This window comes from Aedes albopictus, chromosome 2, assembly GCF_035046485.1.
Source record: "Aedes albopictus strain Foshan chromosome 2, AalbF5, whole genome shotgun sequence".
Lineage (NCBI taxonomy): Eukaryota > Metazoa > Arthropoda > Insecta > Diptera > Culicidae > Aedes > Aedes albopictus.
Genome location: NC_085137.1, coordinates 457,994,756 through 458,014,797, shown reverse-complemented (window position 1 = coordinate 458,014,797; position 20,042 = coordinate 457,994,756). Strand labels below are relative to the sequence as shown.

Here is a 20,042-nt window from a genome sequence, read left to right as displayed (position 1 = left end):
ATAGTTATCGCTTGTCGAACTCAAATCGAGGAGCTGAATTCAGCAAACGCTGTTCACCTTCTATGGGTACCTGGTCATTCTTCCATCGCTGGAAATGAATTGGCTGATGAGTTAGCTCGCTCTGGAGCATCACATGACTTCATTGGCCCTGAGCCAGCTATTCCGATATCGAAGTGTTGGATTAAGCTTCAGATTCACACCTGGGCTGTCACTCAACACAGACAATATTGGAATAGTTTGGAGTCATGTCGTCAAACCAAATTGTATAGTGCTGAGCCATCTCTACGGGTGGCGAAGTATCTAACTAATCTGTCTAAGCAGAATTGCAGCATGCTGGTCAAAGCATTGACTGGCCACTGCCGACTCAGCTATCACATGGCGAATATTCAGCAAGCTGATTCATTTGCCTGTGATAGCTGTGAATCCGATTATGGAACTTCGTATCATTTGATATGTAACTGTCCAGTTTTCGCGCAACTGCGTTTCCGAGTATTCGGTAAACACTTATTAAGTGAAACTGACTTCAGAAACCTGAATCTTCAGGATATTCTGTTGTTCTTAACCCGCTGTGGTAAAGAGCTATAGGCTCTCTTTCGTTTTATGCGTTATTACAATGCCCTTTTCAGGGCGCTGTTTGAACCCATTGTGGTACGCTTGTGCGTTAGTACCCTCTTCCAGGGTATTTTTCCTATTTCCCTACCTGTCCCTATCCCCATCCAAATCCTTTTTCCTTCCTTTTCCCTCAGGTAGATGATGAAATAGGCTGTTATTTTGGCGATGGCACAAATGTCCCAAATGGAGGATAACGTGCCTCTGGAGCCGGCCTTCTGATACCTGATACCTGATAGTGCGAACGGATGTGAAATTACCACTGTGCTCAATAAACTTATCCAGACAAGATCACTTTTTCTCATTAAATGTTTTCCTTCTTTTACTCTTTTCTGCTTTTAATTTTTACATCGTTCGTACAGAAGGGGACTTGTATCTTAACTATACGTTTTAATCTTTGATCAAACATGGGGAAATTTTGTGACTGTGTGTGTTGAGATTTCTGTGTTTTAATTGATTTTAAATACCTTTTCTTTCTTTTGTTTCGTTTAGAGATTTTTGTTTTATTGGTACATCACTTTTGTTTGGTTTCAGTTTGTCGTTCTGATTCCGTTCGTCTTGTTTTGTCATCTGATGCAACAGGTTTTATTATAGATTCAATCGAGACGTTTTACTTAACGATTCAGCCTAAGTTTATTTGTGTTTCCTTCTGGGTTCGGTTTTATTCAAGTTGGCTTTTCGGTGCCTAAAATTCTTTACTTATCAATTTAGCGTTTCAACTAATGAAGGCTATCTGTAACGCGTTCTTGACAGCCCTTCAAACTACTTTACAGCAAAGATGCTCCCTTTTTACTCAATTAAATCGGCTTGGATTCGATCTCATCCCTTTGTACAATCAATCGGGTAGAATCCTATTTGGTTTGGATTGGATATTCGACAGCTGCTTTCAGAATATTGACGGACCTAAGTTTGGCATTGAGAGAGATATGGCTGTTTGCTACGTGGGTTTTGCCTTTTATTTGGTGGTAATTGTTCCTCTTCAAAATTTCATTTTCTGACACTTCGGTAAGAGCTAAGGAGATTTAGAATTGTTTGGATTGCTATCATGATTCAGCTGCACTCATGTACCAACGAGTTTGAGTTTTACAACGTTACCCTTCCAGGATATACGACATTACCATAAACAAACGGAGCTTTTGACGTTCTGGAATATTCATAACTATACCGGATACGGTTATTGGTTCCATGAAGCTTCCAGGATTTTCTTTTTGGAAAGGAGTGAGAGTAAATGCTTACATATATTTGAGAATGTGTGTTGTCAATGTGATTTGCGTCTTTAGGCACGAAAACTATTTGTTTTTCTTCCTTTATCTCCATATTTGTGTGTTGTCAATGTTGTTGTTGTTGAATGTTTACAAAAAGGTACAAAAATATATACGGATATAAAACGATTACGTCTATTTTCAACTATTCATTCTGCACTGTTGCTTATTCGCGGAACAGAAGTTCAACAAACTTTGCTGTTTTTACTTTTTTTGCCATTCGCTTTATTGATTGGTGGTTCTTATGTAATTACATCTGTTCGTAAAACGGAAACTATGGCTATACGTTTTCTTTTATTTTTGGAATTCGGGCTTGAACATGCGTACTAACTTGTATATAAAACAATTAACTACGGGATGCGAAGGTTGGGATACAGTTGTTTTGTAATCTTTTGGTTTTGTGTTTCTATACGAAGATGAATTGGAATTATTTTGATATTCTCTAGTCTAGTCCATTTCGGTTTGTATTATCTCTGAATGTTCTTCCATTTATTTTGTTCTTATTTTGCTTATATATATTTTGTTATCGATTCACACTTGTCCTACATCTCCTTCACACTTCGCCGTCTATTCTAAACGATCTGGCTTAGTATCAACATTGTTTTATTTGCTCATAGAATGATTTCTTCGATTACTTTAGTCATAACTACAATGTTCTCTTTTTTGGATTTTTTACAAGATTTGAGTGGAGTTTCTATAGGAGCCATCAAGGTTACCGAATTTAAAGCAACATGTAATATATTTGCAGATGTGGTTTTCAACAAACTGAAATTTCTGAACAGCAACAATCGCAATTTTCAAAAACAAAGTTCACGGAAATGAGAGGTGAGCCCATACAATTTTATGGCATGTATTACTTTTAGTCACTATGGTGGCCAGTTAGCCGAGTCGAAACACCACCCAGGTGGTTTGACAACTATCATTGCCGAATAAGCGGGGTACTGCGGTACATAGGCTTATTGTGCTTATTGTAGCATCTTCAGGCCCCAGCTCACCTCGTAGACTTTTATTTTCAAACAAAATCTTAAAAAATGTACATGTGCCACAAACTTTTTTCCAGATTTTGAGTTTACATAGTTCATGGTGTGCCAATACGATACTTTTTGTGGGAAAACCATTATAAAATAATGTGCACGAATAAGCACTTGAGTTTATCATAATTCGATGGAAATGTGTTTCTATAGTTTTCATCAATCAGTATATGGTGGTGGAAAGAAGGGGTTAGCGGGGAGATTGATTAGCTTGGGAAAATTCATAAATACGAATTTCGAACCAGTGAGTATGACCGAAGTTTTATGTATGTAGATAGTCAGATGTCCCAATTTTATGCGTATGTATGTATGCGTAACCTTTACGAATGATCATATACCGATCCTATATGATTCCATATATGGTTCATTCATCACACCATCCACGGTAACGTTTGAAAAACACCTGGCGAAGCAGCAATTGAAAGTTTTACCTTTGCTTGTCGCCGGTCACCACAACCGCATATAAAGGATTCGGATAAACATGCCAGGTTGAAATTAATAACTTCGCCGTTGCTTCATCAATCTACTCATCTGTTTAGTTTGAGCGAGCGGACTCTAACCAAAAGGAGTCATGGGCGTTAGGTCGAAAGTAGCAAGTAGTAGGTGTAAGGTATACTGACAATCGAAGCGTGGTATTGGTTGGTTTGAAATAACAGATCTGAGATTAATATCTAATGATGTTTCTGAAACATTTGAACAATATCAAAATTGAAAATTTGAAGAACACTCACTGCTTTTGATTATTGAAAATTATCAGAGCCATTCATATTTCTGGAGTTTATTTTAAATATCATTTTTAGTTCTGTTATCTTATGTATCAATCAATCCAATAGCACATTTTTATCTACTTTTTAAAATTCATATGCTATTAAGACGGGCTAAGTGATCTAGTCGTTTCGCCGTGTCTGATTCGTATGTAAACGATCTTGGGTTCAATCTCCCGTCCTTTTCCTCCACTCAGAGAAATAAGTTGTGAGCACAATTAAATTCAAGTTCAAATCATCCGATTTTTCAGTTTACTATAGCGACAAACTGATTTCTAGTTTAAACTGAACTCTTCCATTGTTTGTTAATACAAGTATTTTCATTTGCCGAAATTTTTGACAGTTTTTTAAAACAAACAGAGATTTGGTAGTTTCTAAATAATAAGGCTTCGGATGGACCAAAGTAAGACCGAAGAATACGTTTTATTCTCTCGCGTGTTGTTTACAGAATGATATTGAAATAATAACAGCTCTACATTCCAGTGTCGTCGTGCAGTAGCACACCAGTAGGGGCAAACCTAGCAGTGGTTGCTATCCCAACACCCCTGCTCAACCATGGCAAGGTTCGATTCCCAACGCCGAACGCAGTTTTCTGAAGGAAACCGCATGCAAAGCCTTCGTCATTATATCCGCCTGTTGCTCTGCTGAACAAACGAATTCGATTGCAATCACCCCTTGTTGAATCAGCTCTCTCATGAACTGATACTTGGTGTCGACATGTTTCAGGCGCTCATGGTCTCGTGCATCTTCCACAATCCGTATCGTTGATTGATTATCCTCTAAAATCGTTATTGCTCCATCAGGCTTCAGTCCCAGATCTAGAAGACAACGTTCCATCCAAAGGGTATTCCACGCAGCTGTTACCAATGCCGCGAGCTCCGCCTCGGTAGACGACAACGAAACAGTGTTCTGATTCCATGTAGTCCAGCTGACTGTGCATCCGTAGACCTTGAACACACAGCCCGTCACGGATTGCCGATCAATCAGGTCGTTCGCCCAGTCCGCGTCCGAATATATGTACCTCCAAAAGCTTTGTCTCCTTAACCGCCTTGTATATAAGTCCGTAGTCCAGCGTACCTTTCACATATCGAAGTACCCGCTTGAGGTGAACCCAATGTTCCTCGTTCGGGCAGGCCTGGAACTGACTGTAGAAGTTCACGACTGCTGACAAGTCCGGTCGAGCAGTAAGCGATGCGTACGTCAAACAGCCTACGAGTTCTAGGTAAGGCTTGTCGGTTCTTCGCTCCTCTACTCCCTTTTCCAACCGGAGACGATTCTCCGTCGGAGTAGGTATAGGTATGTCCTTGCACTCCATCATTTCAAACTATCTCAGCAGGCTCTCGAGGAATCCCCTCTGGCTAATCTTCATGACTCTAGCTTCAACCAAGGTTGCAACCATTCATTTGCAAAAATTTACATTCATTTGCTATTATCTCAGTTCAGAAGCATGCTATCGAAAAACAATGTATGGATGAATTTAACCTTGTAGTTTTATCTGAAAGTTTGCCGAATAACATTGGGGTCGCAAACGTATACCAAAGTAGTGAGCGAGCTTTGAAGGCAACTCTCCACGCGGTGAATATAAATTTCATTCACGCTGTGGAAAGTTGCCTTCACAGCTCGCTCACGACTTTGGAATGCGTGTGCGACCCCAATGTTATTCGGCAAACTTTCAGATAAAACTACAAGGTTAAATTCATCCATACATTGTTTTTCGATAGCATGCTTCTGAACTGAGATAATAGCAAATGAATGTAAATTTTTGCAAATGAATGGTTGCAACCTTGGCTTCAACGTCCCGATCAATGGTCATTACGAGAAACTACTTGACTTCTCCCGCATCCGTCATCTCGAACTCTTCGCTGAATTTATTTTTGATTGCCTTCACCATTTCTAGCGAGGCTCTGACGATCAAAATGTCATCCATGTACACTATAACGATGATTTTTCCTCTTCCTTCACCTTTGGTGTACAGGCAGTGATCGTTGGCACGAACTCATGGAACCGCTTGACGAACTCATGGAACTGCTGATTCCATGCATGTGACGCTTGTTTCAGTCCGTAAATGGAGCGATATAAACGACAGACCAGATTATTCGCCTGCTTAAATCCATCAGGCTGCGTCATGAAAATTTCTTCACTAAGCTTGCCGTTCAAAAACGCTGTACGTATGTACGTCCATCTGGTGGACGTGTAGACGATCCCGATTTGCCAGCGCTAACACCATACGCAACGTATCCAGTTTTACCACCGGCGAGTAGGTTTCAGTATAGTCGAAACCATGCTTCTGGCTGAATCCTCTCGCCATCAGCCTCGCTTTATACCGCTCTGGTATGGCTCCATCTCCAGGTTTGACGCGGAACACCCACTTGCAGGTAACAGCCTTCCTGCCTTCAGGTAGCTCCGTCAGGGTTCACGTGTTATTTCGCCGTAGTGAGTCCATTTCTTCTTCTATGGAAACTCTCCAGCTATCTCAATCGTCACGCTTTCTCAGTTTCGCAATCGAACCGGGAATATTCTCGACGTAGCTCACCGCATTCAACGCGAATCCGACATAATCAACCTCGAAATCCCTATGCCAGACGGGTGGAGCACGACTACGTTGCGGCCTTGCTTCATCTTCACCTCCACTCGCATCTTCGCCAGGTTCCTGGGCAGACTCCTCCGCATCACTCCTGAAGCTGTCGTACTCGTCCGCGGACGACGTTGCATCACCATCGTCGCTGTCTTTATCTTCTTCGTCCTCAGGTACTCCATTCGTTGGAACTCTGATGTACTGATCAACAGCGACCGGCCTTGCCTTTTCCTTGATCTCAGTCTCCACAAAATCCACGTCTCAAGCGGTCACAATCCAGCGGCTTACCGGATCCCAAACTCTGTACCCATTCGGAGCATAACCAAGGATTCCCCGCCACGATTTGGAATCTAACTTCTTCCTGAGCTGCGACGGGACGTGCACGAATGCGGAACATCCAAACACTTTCAGCTTCGAAACGTCCGGTTTCTTCGACTCCCACAGGTTTTCTTCGAGTGAACCGCGCAGGTCGGACTCCTGTTCAGCAAGAATGCTGCTGTCTGCACGGCATGCCCCCAAATCTCCTTGCCAATACCCGAATCTATCAACATATCCCTGGTCTTCTCAACAAGGGTGTGGTTCATCCGCTCGCTGACACCGTTTTGTTCAAGGGTGTAGGGGACCGTCAGCTCCAGTTGAATCCCTTTTTCAGCGCAAAACTTTTTGAAACGTTTACCAGTGTACTCACCTCCGTTGTCACACCATAATCGTCAAATCCGCTTTCCGAACTTCGCTGTCGCAAGTGCTTCGTACTGCTCAGAACAGCGCAGCACCTCACTTTTTGATTCCAGCAAGAACACCATAGTAAAGTGCGTCCAATCGTCGATGAATGTTACGAAAAACTTCGAATTGAACAGTGTAACATGGAAACGGTCACTCGCGTCCTCGCGTCCAATAAACTATTCCGCGGTACCGAAACGTTCTGGGCCCATAACCTAATAAGGTTTGGATGGACCAAAGGAAGGCCGAAAACGGGAAAACTACTTTTTACGGTTAGAAAAATGAAAAATACGTTTTATTCTCTCGCGTGTTGTTTACAGAATGATAGTTTAGTCGTACAGTAGCACACCAGTAGGGGCAAACCTAGCAGTGGTTGCCATTCCAATAGTTTCAACATAAAATAACGACTGCACTATTGTCACTAACAAAGCCGGAATGTGATTGTGTTGGTGACGACAGCAACTGCGGTAGCTCGGAAATTTATTTTTAGACCGTCGGCAAGCGGATGGGAAGGAGAACGATTAAAAAAAGACAAAAAGGCAAAACCGACCAACTTTTTGTGGATGCTGTCGTGAGTACCTGCGCGTTATCCATCACGACTAAAGGTGTCAAATGACCCGTCCCGAAGAATAAGTGATCGAGAGGGTGAAAAAGATTTAACGGAGCCTGTGGGTTACCTGGGCTCCCCCCACAGTATTCGTCTCTTACCGCGTTAATGCAGGGCTCTGGCGTGGTGGACCTGTTTTCCCGTGCTACTCGTGGGATCAATCATGAACAGTTCAATAAATAAAAAAAATCAAAAAGTAGGAGGTTGTGGTAGTGGCGATGCTAACCCCCTCGCAAGGAGTGCGTTAGAAAGGTCTCCGGTAAGAAAGTGAGGATATAGGTGCCGGAAGCTGCGTACGCAGTTTCAGCGTGGGAGCTCCGGTCCATACCCCGGCAAGCCAGCCGGTGGAGATACTGGATGGACCGTGGTTGTTGAGGGTCATCAACCAAAACAGCGAAGGACTGTCCGCAATTGAGGTGGCTGTGCAGCAGCTTTGCAAGATCATCTACTTTGCGTCCACGAAGTCCATAACATTAGTAAGGATCTGAAAACGGCCTTGTTGCGACTTCGTACGTCGATGAACGATGCCAAGTAGGAACGCGCGATACTCGCGAAGACTGCAGCAGCGGCGGAACCTATGAAAGAAAAGGATTCGAAGTTTACCCAAACGGAGGTCTTCGCTTTCGCAGGTACTCCAAAAGGTGTGGTCGGCAGCAATGCCGGCAAGTCGGACCCCAGCCAGGTGTTCCGGAAAGCTGGGAAGGGTGGGCCGACCCGGAAAGATGGGTACAAGGGATTGCGACCGTTGGTAGACCCCGAGCAGCCACAGAGTAGGGCGAACCAAGGGGAGAATCCCCCGTTGGAAGTAGAGCATAAGAAGAAGAGGAAGTTAAAACCACAGGTAGAAGTGAGGGATGCCAAGCCAAGGCTACAAAGTAGGTGCCAAGCGCGAGAAAGGCGACGCGCTTGTCTTCAAGACGGAACAGTCGAAGTACTCGGGTGTCTTGAAGGCGATGCGAAGCGACGCCAAGATCTTCTAGGTCTGGGAGTCGACGTGCGCAGTATCAGACGTACTCGTACGCGGGCGAGATGATCCTGGAGCTGAAGCGCGATGAGGAGCGCAAGGGCGCCGCCTACAAGAGTTTGACGGAAGAGGTCCTTGGTGAAGGAGTAGAGGTGAGAGCTCTCACACAAGAGGCGACTCTGAAGGTCAAAAACCTAGACGTGGTCACCGAAGTGGAAGAGCTCGTCACGGCACTGCGGCAACAGTGCGAGGTGCACGTGGCCTGCAGCCGTTCGGCTACGGACAGGGGCACAGGTAGCTTTGTTTCAGCTACCTGTGGCGGACGTCCGAAAGTCCGTTAAAGTAGGGAGGATAAAGGTAGGCTGGTGCGTATGTCACCTGACGTTCCACGAACCACCAGAGGTTTGATATAGGTGTCCGGAACCAGGACACAAGTCATGGGACTGCAAAGGCCCTGACAGGAGCAAACTGTGCAGGAGATGCGGCGCCGAAGGCCATAAGGCACGAAGCTGCATGAGTCCACCCATTTGCCTGATTTGTAATCCGCTGATTTGCGATTGAGGACCAACGCCGCGCTATCTACGGATTAGTCGACCGACGCAGCGAGCACGAACTGGAAGAATGAAACGAACAGCGGAAGGTGGTCGCTGCTGCTGTAAAAGTCGTGCTGAAGCCTGACATAAGGGCAAGCAAAAAGGTTCGTTTTGAGTATAGATAGTAAACAGTTTACTCTACAATCTATAGTTTTGAGGGTCTCTATCAGAGTGCCAATGCGAATCCGTGAGGTGATGCCTACAGAATCCTGATGGTCAAAACAAGAGGAGTAATGGCTCCTACAGAGCAATCTCCAGAGATATACACAGCTAGTCGCGTTTGGTAAATTTTACCGAAATCTCAACTGCTGAGCGCTCGGTAATGGTTTTTTACCGAAATTTTGTAAAAAGTTACCAAATTCACGCAGAAAAAAATATGGTAAAATCAAAAATATTTGAGGTAAATTCAAATAAATTGTCAATTTGTTCAGGCAACAAAAATAAAACTGTTTGAAGCAAACCGAACGTCACATTTGAAGCGAATGCAATCCATGTTTGAAACAAACATGCATCTTCTGACAGGTTATGTTAGAAACAAATGTGAAAATTTCTGTTTTTTTTTGCGGCAGGTTGGTGGAAATATTTGTTTTCCCATTAAATTTCATTTTCTTCGCTGGAAAAAACCACCTCCCACGTGGCATTTCAAATGTCAACACCATGTAGATAACATACACTCCCGAAAACAACGGGATTCCGAGGAAACTTCTGGTAAAACATGATTTTTTGTTTGGAGTGGCAGCTGGAACTTGTGAGTTTTTGTTTATGTTCTCGACGATGGAATGGGGGGCTCTTCATTTGATATTGTAGAAATCAATATGTAATAGAGTTAGTTTTAAAAATTGAAATTTTAGTTTTAAAAATTTTATCAGTTTACCGAATAAACATGAATAATTTTGTTTCAAACGAACGAAATTTGTCTCCGTGTTTCGGTAAAATCTTATCGTTTATCTGTCAAACTCTAACGGTTTAGATTTAGGTAAAACATTACCGGGCTTATTAGGGGCTTTTTCCACGTCATGGCCGAGTCCATGGGCTCCTTTCGTAGGACCGCTGGGGATCGTGGCTGGCGATGAGGAGAGGGTCACCGATGTGGAACTTGCGGTGATTGCAAAATTCTTTAGCCTAGGTAAGGTCCTAGCCTTGGATGGAGTTCCGAACCTGGCCTTTAAAGTAGATGTTGCAGAGGCTTTCGGGATGTTCTCCGGATGATAATGCAGAATAAATTGCTGGAGAACTTAGTTCAGAACAAATTGACAGATGTTTCTGATCTTCAACTGTACTATAGTGATCTAATATTTGAATACAACTTTGGACTGTTTAGTTAGTCATCTAGTAAGGAGACGCGAAAATTTATTTTAACCCTACTACTTGGGGTTATCTTCGGACAAACTGGCCTGCGATTACAATTTTCAAATCAAATAGATTTCAGGAGGCCCTCACAACCATCATAAAACTAAACAAATTTAAATCATTAAGGTTGCATGGCGGTCCTCAGAATGTCTTCATAACATATAAGACTTATAACAACTGCATGAGTTGTGCTCATTTTTCGTCCTATCGACATTCGTCCTAAGAACATAACATGCAGCTTGTTCGAGCCGCGGTGCCTCAATGCAGAGGACAAATTTGGTGGTCAAAGTTTTCCGAAGTGAATTTCCCTCATCGGTGACCTCATGATGAGTAGTTATAGGGGTTATAGCTACCCACATTGGTTAGTGAAAGCAAATTGACCATCAGCTGTGATGATGCAAGGGTGCATGATGCTCAGCGGATGATGATGGTTGCTGACCATATGGAGGATTATTTAACATTTCAATGGAAACCACATCTGCTTTTATTTAACGTAGATTTAAATGAGGATTTCGACAGCCGGGTTGTTAGGCGAAAAGTTAGATATTTCACATGGAGGTGTTGGTGACATAATTTCAGATCATGTTCGATTTCGGAACGTTAGTGGTATCAAAATTGAATGTATGTTTCAAAATAGCTGTACATTTGCGATACTATTTTCTGTGTTTCAAATAATTTCCTTAGAGTTTTACGGAGAATCATGTAGATGATAGGCGAGTATGCGATCGATTTCATTGACGAGTTTCTGGGAAAGCTTTCCTCGATATATAGCAGCATGTAGGATGTTGTAGTTATCTGAACTTGAAAGTGCACATAAGATAGTCGCAGATTCTAACAAAACTATCTCTGAATGAATATTGAATCAAAAAATCATTTGTATGATTTATTGCCATCTTTATTGTCTGCAAAATTTGCATACATTTTTTACCAGTTTTGTCAAATGTCAAAATGTCAATTTGTTTAAAAGGAAAAATATTAATTGCTCTCACCTTAACAGGACACCGGATTCAGTCCGAAGAGAGGCTTTCCACGGACCAGCACGAATCCATTTTAATCGATGTTTTTTAATCTACTTGATATTTTTGTATACTATTCCTTTTTTCATATCAAAAGTTCATATTTTGTCTCGACTAACTTTCAATTGGGGCCTATGAAAAAATGGGACACAAGCAAATGAAAAATTATAACACGGAAACGGCTTGTTCGATCGGAAAGGTGTCTTCAGCAAAGTTGTAGAATAATATATTGCGGCTCTCAGAAAAATACACATTGAAAAATTTATTTAGTTTTTCTTCTGAAAAAAAAACTGAATTTTGTTACTAAAAATCAAATATCTCAAAAAGCTATTTTTTTACCTTCGTGTTTTTTTGTGAGAATAAAGTTCATTCTGTTAGCTATCATCTCTAAAATTTTTATAGTGGTAAAAAAATGTACAAAAAAGTTATGGCACTTTGATCATTTTTGGTTGCGTGTTTTTTTTTAGAGTGCATGACGAATTTCCCGCAAACTAGATTTTGGGGTAGGCAGCACCCTCTCAGATTTCAATGGAATTGTGTACACTCTTAAAAAATTAGGAATTTACACGTGACGTAAACCATCAACGCATGTAAACATTTCATGACTGAATGGCAAATTTGACTCAATTTTACATCCATCATGTAAGTTCGAGTTGGTTGCACAAGATGTCAACAAACCTATCTGACCAGATAGGTAGAAACAGTTTTACATTTATCGTTTGTCTCTATACAGCCGAGAGGTATAGTACGGGCCTCTCAATCTGCGGACCAGAGTTCGAATCCAGTTCATTATTTTACTTCCATATGTTTTATCTCTCGCTTCGGCTCTAGCGATTGCTACCCGGATAAAAACTAACCATAGGGTATTTGGTGAAAACCATTCCTGTACCATACAGTGTACCAGCTACAATATAGTGTATTGTAATGGAATGGTTCGCTAAAAGCTTTGCACATTGGTAGCTACTATACATTTACATCCGTACATACAGTATAATATATTGTTACATACTTTATGTAACAATATATTATACTGTTTTTCTTACGTTTGAACCATTCACTATTCCGAAACAATCTTTTTCCGTGCATTTTTAATTATTTATTCAGTTTATGATTTTTTCCGTGCTTTGTTTTGTTGATGTTCGTGACATTTTTGTTGCAAAGGAAATGAAAGAGAAAAAAGTGAATAAGTTGAAACATCTATTTAAAGTCAATAAAATGTTTAAATAAAGTGGTAAACCAGGTGTCCTAAGGACTGCATATCCAAGAGATATGGTGGGCTAGGTATGTAGAGTGCGATGAGAGGAATACGAATGTAGGTCAACCCGGAAAGACGCAGTCCAGATTACCGTAAATCAGTGGATGAGTTCAACACTATTCTTTCTCTTCTTCTCTCATGTGAAATTGCCTTGTACAACAACCGAATTAAATGCGATTTATCTTTGAAATTTTTAACATAGGGGTGGTGGGGGTAAAGTGGACAACCTAAGCATTTTGGTCGTTTCCCACGGAAATGCGGCAAAATCCATCTGCTTTTCCGAGTAACATGGAAGGTAATGATATACTCTAAAAATCTTGTAAGGGGTTGCATTTAAAAATATTGTTTTCTTTGATTATTTTCTTCACCAAATCGTGCATCAAAATAGCGTGAAAAAAATTGGTGGGGGTAAAATGGACAATCGATGGGGTAAAATGAACAAGTCGTTAAAAGTTATATAACAGCATATTGTTGCTATGTTTTTAAATACAAACTATCAAATTTCATACGATACCTTTATTTTGTTGTTTTCAAACTTTTAATACAAACTTTGAAACACACTTAAATAATTATTGTAAAAATAGTGTAAAAAACAAGCACTGTTTTGGATGAAAATTATATTTTGTTGATATAATATATTTTTTATAACTTTTTACTTCAACTATCTCACGATAGGTATGACGGCTGATGATTCTGAAGTTTGCAAAAAGAAAAATGAAATTTTGTTGAAATTTGAACCGATTGTCCATTTTACCCCCACGGTCTGATTTTGTTAAAAAAAATTTCAAAACTTTTTTTTTATCCAAAACTTAATTTTTTTTTCGGTGAAATATATTCTTCTACGTGGACTTTATTGGTTTAGGGTGTAAAACTTGTAATAATTTGAAAATAAATTACGAGAAAACCTTAGCAATTATTAGCAGATTTTACATCATTTCCTATTTTTCACGTGATTTTTAAAGGTTTTGTCATCTTGAAGAGGTTTATTTGGTTTTAATGTTCAAGATCAGCAAAAGTATAATGATTCATGCTTAGGCATTAGCTTCAATCGTTGAAACATTTTGAAAAACAATAAAAGCCATGAAACTGTACCCTGTCCATTTTACCCCACCTGTCCACTTTACCCCCACCACCCCTAAGGACTGGACACTGAAACGACTTCTGATATAAGTTCGTCTTCGCTTTTTAACCTAACTTATAGTTGAAACGAACTTGACAGTTTTCTCATGAGTTGTTAGGTACATATTTCATAGTTCAGTCAAACTGGAGCCTCAATATTGCAATAACGGTTAAGCACGCTGTAATGATACTTATGTACCTCGTCACCCACTTCATGCAACTACATTAGTGGTCTAATAACACTTAGCGCGCTAGGCATAGTTCCATCATGCCGCTCAAAGTGTTGCCACAAATAATGCTTAGTTTGCAAAACCCAGTTATCTGGCTGGTGGGACATGGGAGCCTAAGCTTCAACTGTTAATGCAATCAGAGGCTACTCAGACTTAGACGAGTTTAGGTTAGTTTGGCTAGAACTGCCATTATCGAAGGAACATGACGAGATAATATAACATTATATGGTTTATCTAATGTAAAACAATACAACATAACAAAAGAGAACCATTCCAAAACCATGATTAAATTTATAACCTGTAGTGAAATTACAATTAAAAACAATATATTTACGGTACATTTTATTGTTTGAAACCATACGTGTACCATACAATGTACGGTATATTAAAGCCCACGTATCAGTATTTCAAACAGTTCATTTACAATAAAATGTATGGTTTTGTAAAAAAATATATATGGAGAAAAATATTTTTTTATATTGTTACGATACTTAACAACCCGTATAGTATATTGTAAAAATCTTATTTACAATTCACCATACAGTTGTCTACATTGCATCTTATTGTTTTTGTATTTTTTATTTTTACAGTGGTGTTTATTGTAACAATATGGTTCTAAATAGTACTGTTACAATACAACATTTGGTTTTTCTACTGTATTTTTTATTCGGGTAGCTCGACTTTATTTGTGATAGAAGACGTAAATTTGTGTCAAACGTGCCGCTCCTTTTATGTGCATACATATAAGTGAACTTAAATTTTTTTTTTAAATGATTTTTTCGAAGAGTGTAGGTATGAAGACTATGTACTTTAAAACAACGTTGCATACTTTGTTGTTGTTTTTTTTTTAAATTTATCTACACTAATATTTGAAAAGGGCTTAAGTTTTTGACCATTTTTTCATACCAATGTAACTTAAAAATAACATGACCTACAAAAAAGTGTTGTATGTGTGACTTTAAGGAATTTGTGTGAACTTTCAAGTAAAAAATTGAAATATTGAAAAAACGATCACGCTAAAAAAGTTAAAAAATAAATTGAAGTCAATTTGGAATACATGCCCATTTGCGAAATTAAATTAATCCTATTTCGGAGAACCAAACCCCACACCAACCGTTAAGAATAGAATTTAAAATGGATCAAAGTAATTAAATTGATATTATCTGAATCCAACCCAACACAAAATGTTTTTTTAGTCAAACCAATTTTTGGGTATTTTTATACGTGGATTTTCACATATTAATATTGAACATAGCTTTATTTGTTTCAATTATAAATCTATCCAATACAAAGAATATAATTTAGGATTCTCTTTTGAACCAGAACACCAGATCTGTTACACAGAAATTCAGAATATCAACCAGAAGTCGAATTTCAACTTAAAAGTTTCCTTATTCATAGGAGAATAAAATAAATACTTTGCATTAGATAGACTTGTGAATCAAACATATGGAGCTATGTTTAATATAATATATGAAAATATCTGTAAAAATGCCCTGGATAAAAACATTTTTTTTCTACCGGAGAGAAACACGCAAAATGATGACATGAAGTATTTGTTGTTAGGAACCGTCCATTAAAGATGTAGCATTTTAGGGGAAGTTTATGATATTGCTAGGAGCCTTCTTTTAGGTATGGGAGAATATACTTTAAGAGGGAAGGAGCTGTCAAAAATTTTCCACTTATGCTACCGTGATTGCGAATGCAGCGATATGGTCAAACTCAAACATTACAGAATCCTTGAAAAAGGTCCAATAAGGACCGAAACGTCGAGTTAAGAAAACATATAGTTGTTTTTGATTGACCAAATTAGACTGAAATGCCAATTGAAGATATCATCCAACGTACAGTCGATCACCCAAAGAAAGTCAAACTCAAAGCAATAAAACAAGTACGACCACGATTCTCATCAGTCAACGAGTTTGAAACTTTTACTACAAATCATTTTATTGCAATAGGTAAATATAATTTAAAATAAAAAATCAATAATTTTGCTTTCGGGATGAAATTGATCAGTAAATGAAATACCTTTGCATGTGCCAAAAATATGTTTCCCACCTGAATTAACCACCCCAGTATGCGAAATTCTACGCAAAACTTTTACGAGTTTTCTCAATTTTTAATTACCGTAAAACGGGGTATCATTGATCAGCGGGGTAACATTGATCGGCTTGACCGACCTCATGAAATGTTCAAATAAGCATTTTACATTAAATCTGTTTCTGCTATCGAATGGTATATCGTAACCTGCTATCATTTTGCTATTAAATGACATGCAATTCATGAAAATTGAATTTCATAAACATTGCAATAAATCGATTTTTCCATAACTGTGTTTCGTAACGCAATGATATACATTGTCTAACGTTCATGCTTGGCGTGAATACTAGATACAATATGAGGTTCGAAATCACTGTATTACTTCAATATTATATCCTAGAGTTGGATTTAATAAACGAAACTTTTATGAAAATGCTCTTTTTTAGTAAAATATACGATTTTTTCAAAGTAGGCTATCAATTGGTTAAGCCATTGCCTACCTCTAGGCGTTATTCGCGGTTTTGAGGATTTTAATCCTAAAATAATTCAAAAAGTACATAACTTGTAGGAATTTGGACGACATATTCGAAATCAGCGACCCCGAATTTAGTAAGTAAGGGTAATCTCAACACTAACAAACATTGATCACTGACATGATCAATGTTACCCCAAATCAACAAATTCAAAAATTAGATTAAAAAGCCTGTTTAAATATGTTCCAAAGTTTTACAATACTTTTTCGACTAGCTTAACACATACTCAGAGGACCAGTACTTGTTTTAAATATATAAAACATGTAACGTTTGCTTTAACAAGAGAATTATTCAAAAAAGATCAAAAATTCTGATCAATGTTACCCCGGATTACGGTATTGAAGTTTTAAATTTAGTAAATTTTATGAAAACGCCTTAAAGTATGCACTTTTCATACTGAAAAGTGATTACTTCCGGAAAAGTGCAATTTCATGTATAAATTCGAATATTTATAAAATTTTTGATGATGAAATCGTGTTTAGCAAATACTTGGCAGCTAAAAGCATCCATTCGAATATTCATTACATGTGCGATACAGCCACGGTAACAAAAGTTTGAAAGTGTATTTGAGATTCGCCAAACACGCAATTACGGAAAATATTTAATTTAATACAGAAATATGTGACTAATTGACTGTAAAACATGTAACTCATCATTCAATAATCCTTTAGCCAGATGACGGTCATTTTATACAAATTGTTTTAAGTTTAAAGCAATATTTTTAACAAATGAAAATGACCCTCACGTCGATCAATTTCACCCGAAATCACGGTACCTTAGAAATGCTTTTCTTCAAAAGTGCCCATCTTGCGATATATGGCAAAATTTTCAATAATAACAAAAATATCATGTTTTGCAAATTGAAATAATTTTTCTTATTTGCATTTTTTTGACTTTTAAAGCTTATTGACATTTTTCAATGTTATAAAAGTTCACATGATTATCTAAAAGTCACCCATACATAACTTTATTGTTGTAGGTAATGTCATTTTTAAGTTATATTGAGTAAAAAACGGTCAAATACTTTAGCCCTTTTCAAATATTAGTCTAGATAAATAAAAAAAAACAACGTATGCAATCTTGCTTTAAAATACATAGTCTTTAAACCTAAGAAATTCCATCGGATTCTGAGACAGTTTTGCCCAAACCCCTACGGCGAGTTTGCGTGAATTCGTCATTCACTCTAAAAAACACACAACCGAAAATGTTCAAAGTGCCATAACTTTTGTGTACATTTTATTACCATTATGAAATTTCTACAGATGGTAGCTAACAGAATGAACTTTATTCTCACAAAATATCACGAAGGTAAAAAAATAGCTTTTTGAGATATTTAATTTTTAGTAACAAAATTCAGTTTTTTCGGATAAAAAACTAAATAAATTTTCCAATGTGTATTTTTCTGAGAGCCACCATTTATTAATCTACAACTTTGCCGAAGACAATTTTCCGATCAAACAAGCAGTTTCAGAGATATGATTTTTCATTCGCATGTGTTCCATTTTTTCATAGGCCCTATTTGAAAGTTAGTCGATACTCCATAAAAAGTTTTAATATGAAAAAATGGTTATTTATATTGATTAGAACAGCTGTGCAAAATTATATGCAAATCAAAAATGCAAAATTAAAAAAAGTGGATTTTTTTCGTGCTGCTTCGTGGAAAGCCTCAAGACCGACATATATATATTTTATTCATTTCAACTTCAATGAATTTAATAGCTAAATTTTAATTTGCTGTTGAGTTCGTTCCATGTTTTATTGTATAATATAGATATCAAGTTTCACACGCGTAGATCATTGTGAAAAAAAGTGACTATCGAAATCAACTTGTAGGAACAGGAAACAGTTTTCAAACTGCTTAAAAGGCTAACAATGAGCATTTTTGGAGCTTCGATCATGTTCTGTGTGAGAGTCTTGAGCAGTTTGAAATCTGCTTAAGTTGATCATCGAAACTTGTATAATGAAGTTTTCATTTCCAGTGAAATGAGTATACTCAAAGAAGTCGATCACATACCACTATCGTTACATCTAGTATACTAATAGTATTCAGTGCTCCGCCGAGTGCGAATAAAATATACAATCCTTTAAACATCTCTCTATATAAGACTTACTAAAACTCAAATCCGGAAATTTATATATGTCTACATATGGCTCAATCCACGCTGCCACGTGGCCCGTTGGCACCGTATTAAAACGACATAACAAACGAATTTTGCGAATTCGGGTTAAGTTGGCTTGGTTAAAAAAAACGAAATATCCGTACGTTGAAATTACAAATAGAATTTTCACTACTTTTCTAGATATCACGAAAGTTCCTGCGAATACTGTGTCTCCAGCGTCGTCGCCGTCGTCGATGGGCCCGCCGTCGCTCGCCGATTGACCGAAGCGGCCGCGGCGGCTGCTGCAGCGGCTCGGGCGGCCGCCACTGCGCTGGCCGTGGCCGACGCACTGGTCCGCAGTGGAGCCATCGGAGGCGGTCCCGGACTGCCGTAGCCGCTGGTGTACAGCTGCGAGCAGGAGTCTTTGATCAGTTCCTGCGTTTCGCGGATTTGGCGTTGAACTTGCGGTGCTAGACGTTGGACCGAGATGGCCGGTGGGAAACGGGGTGCGTCCGAGGGTGGGGTTTGCTGCTGTTGCTGCTGCTGGAGCGAGGGGCCGGACGAGAGGAGACTCCCGCTGCTGCCGACGGCCACCACCGACGAGAGCGAGGACGAGGGACCTCCTCCGGCGGCCAGGGCGGACGAGACGGACGATATGCTGGCGGAGGATTGCTGCTGTTGCGATTGCAGTTGGCCGGTGGAGAGCTGGAATGGAAGGAGAAATTGATAAGGTTAGTTAGTACAGTTTAGTTAGTTTATTCTTCAAACTGCTCACAACCTATCAATGATGGACAGTGAACACGATCGATTGCCCTTTTTTTTTAATCGCATGAGTAGATAGGTACAACACATTTTTCATTAAAAAAATGTTATATGCCCGGGTTTTGCCATTTTTTGTTTTTTTTTTTCAGCTGGAAACTTTTTTTTTGGAAAAAAGACGGTTCCAACTTTCACAGCACAGTGTCAATGTATCATATAACGCCTGCGAGTTATGCAATCAAGCGAACTGTGCCGAATTATCTTCCGAATTATAAACACGCTAATATTTCACCTTACGCCTGGCATCCTCGCACCAATGTGTAAACCCTTTGTCAACCATATCTCAACAACACTCTGACATCTGCATGAATTTGTACAGACGCAGGTATGTTCGGTCTGCTGTGGATACAAACGATTGCAATCATCACTTCCTTCTCCTTCCCCACATTGACCTGCAACTTGACGTGGCAGGCGCCATTGTTGCCTAAAAAATAGAAGATCACCAACACTCACACA

The 20,042-nt window shown here is 39.2% G+C and overlaps 1 protein-coding gene across 4 annotated transcripts in view; it reads right to left on the bottom strand.

Moving 5' to 3' along the window:
- Positions 1-903: 903 nt before the first annotated feature.
- Positions 904-20,042, bottom strand: part of LOC109418956 (mediator of RNA polymerase II transcription subunit 15) — a 566,077-nt gene continuing 546,938 nt past the window's right edge. For all 4 annotated transcript variants that reach the window (XM_029877721.2, XM_062853939.1, XM_062853940.1 and 1 more), the window contains one exon: positions 904-19,472. In XM_029877721.2, the coding sequence (XP_029733581.1) occupies positions 18,972-19,472 (501 nt within the window). In that variant the 3' untranslated portion in view covers positions 904-18,971. The remainder of the gene's footprint in view (positions 19,473-20,042) is intronic.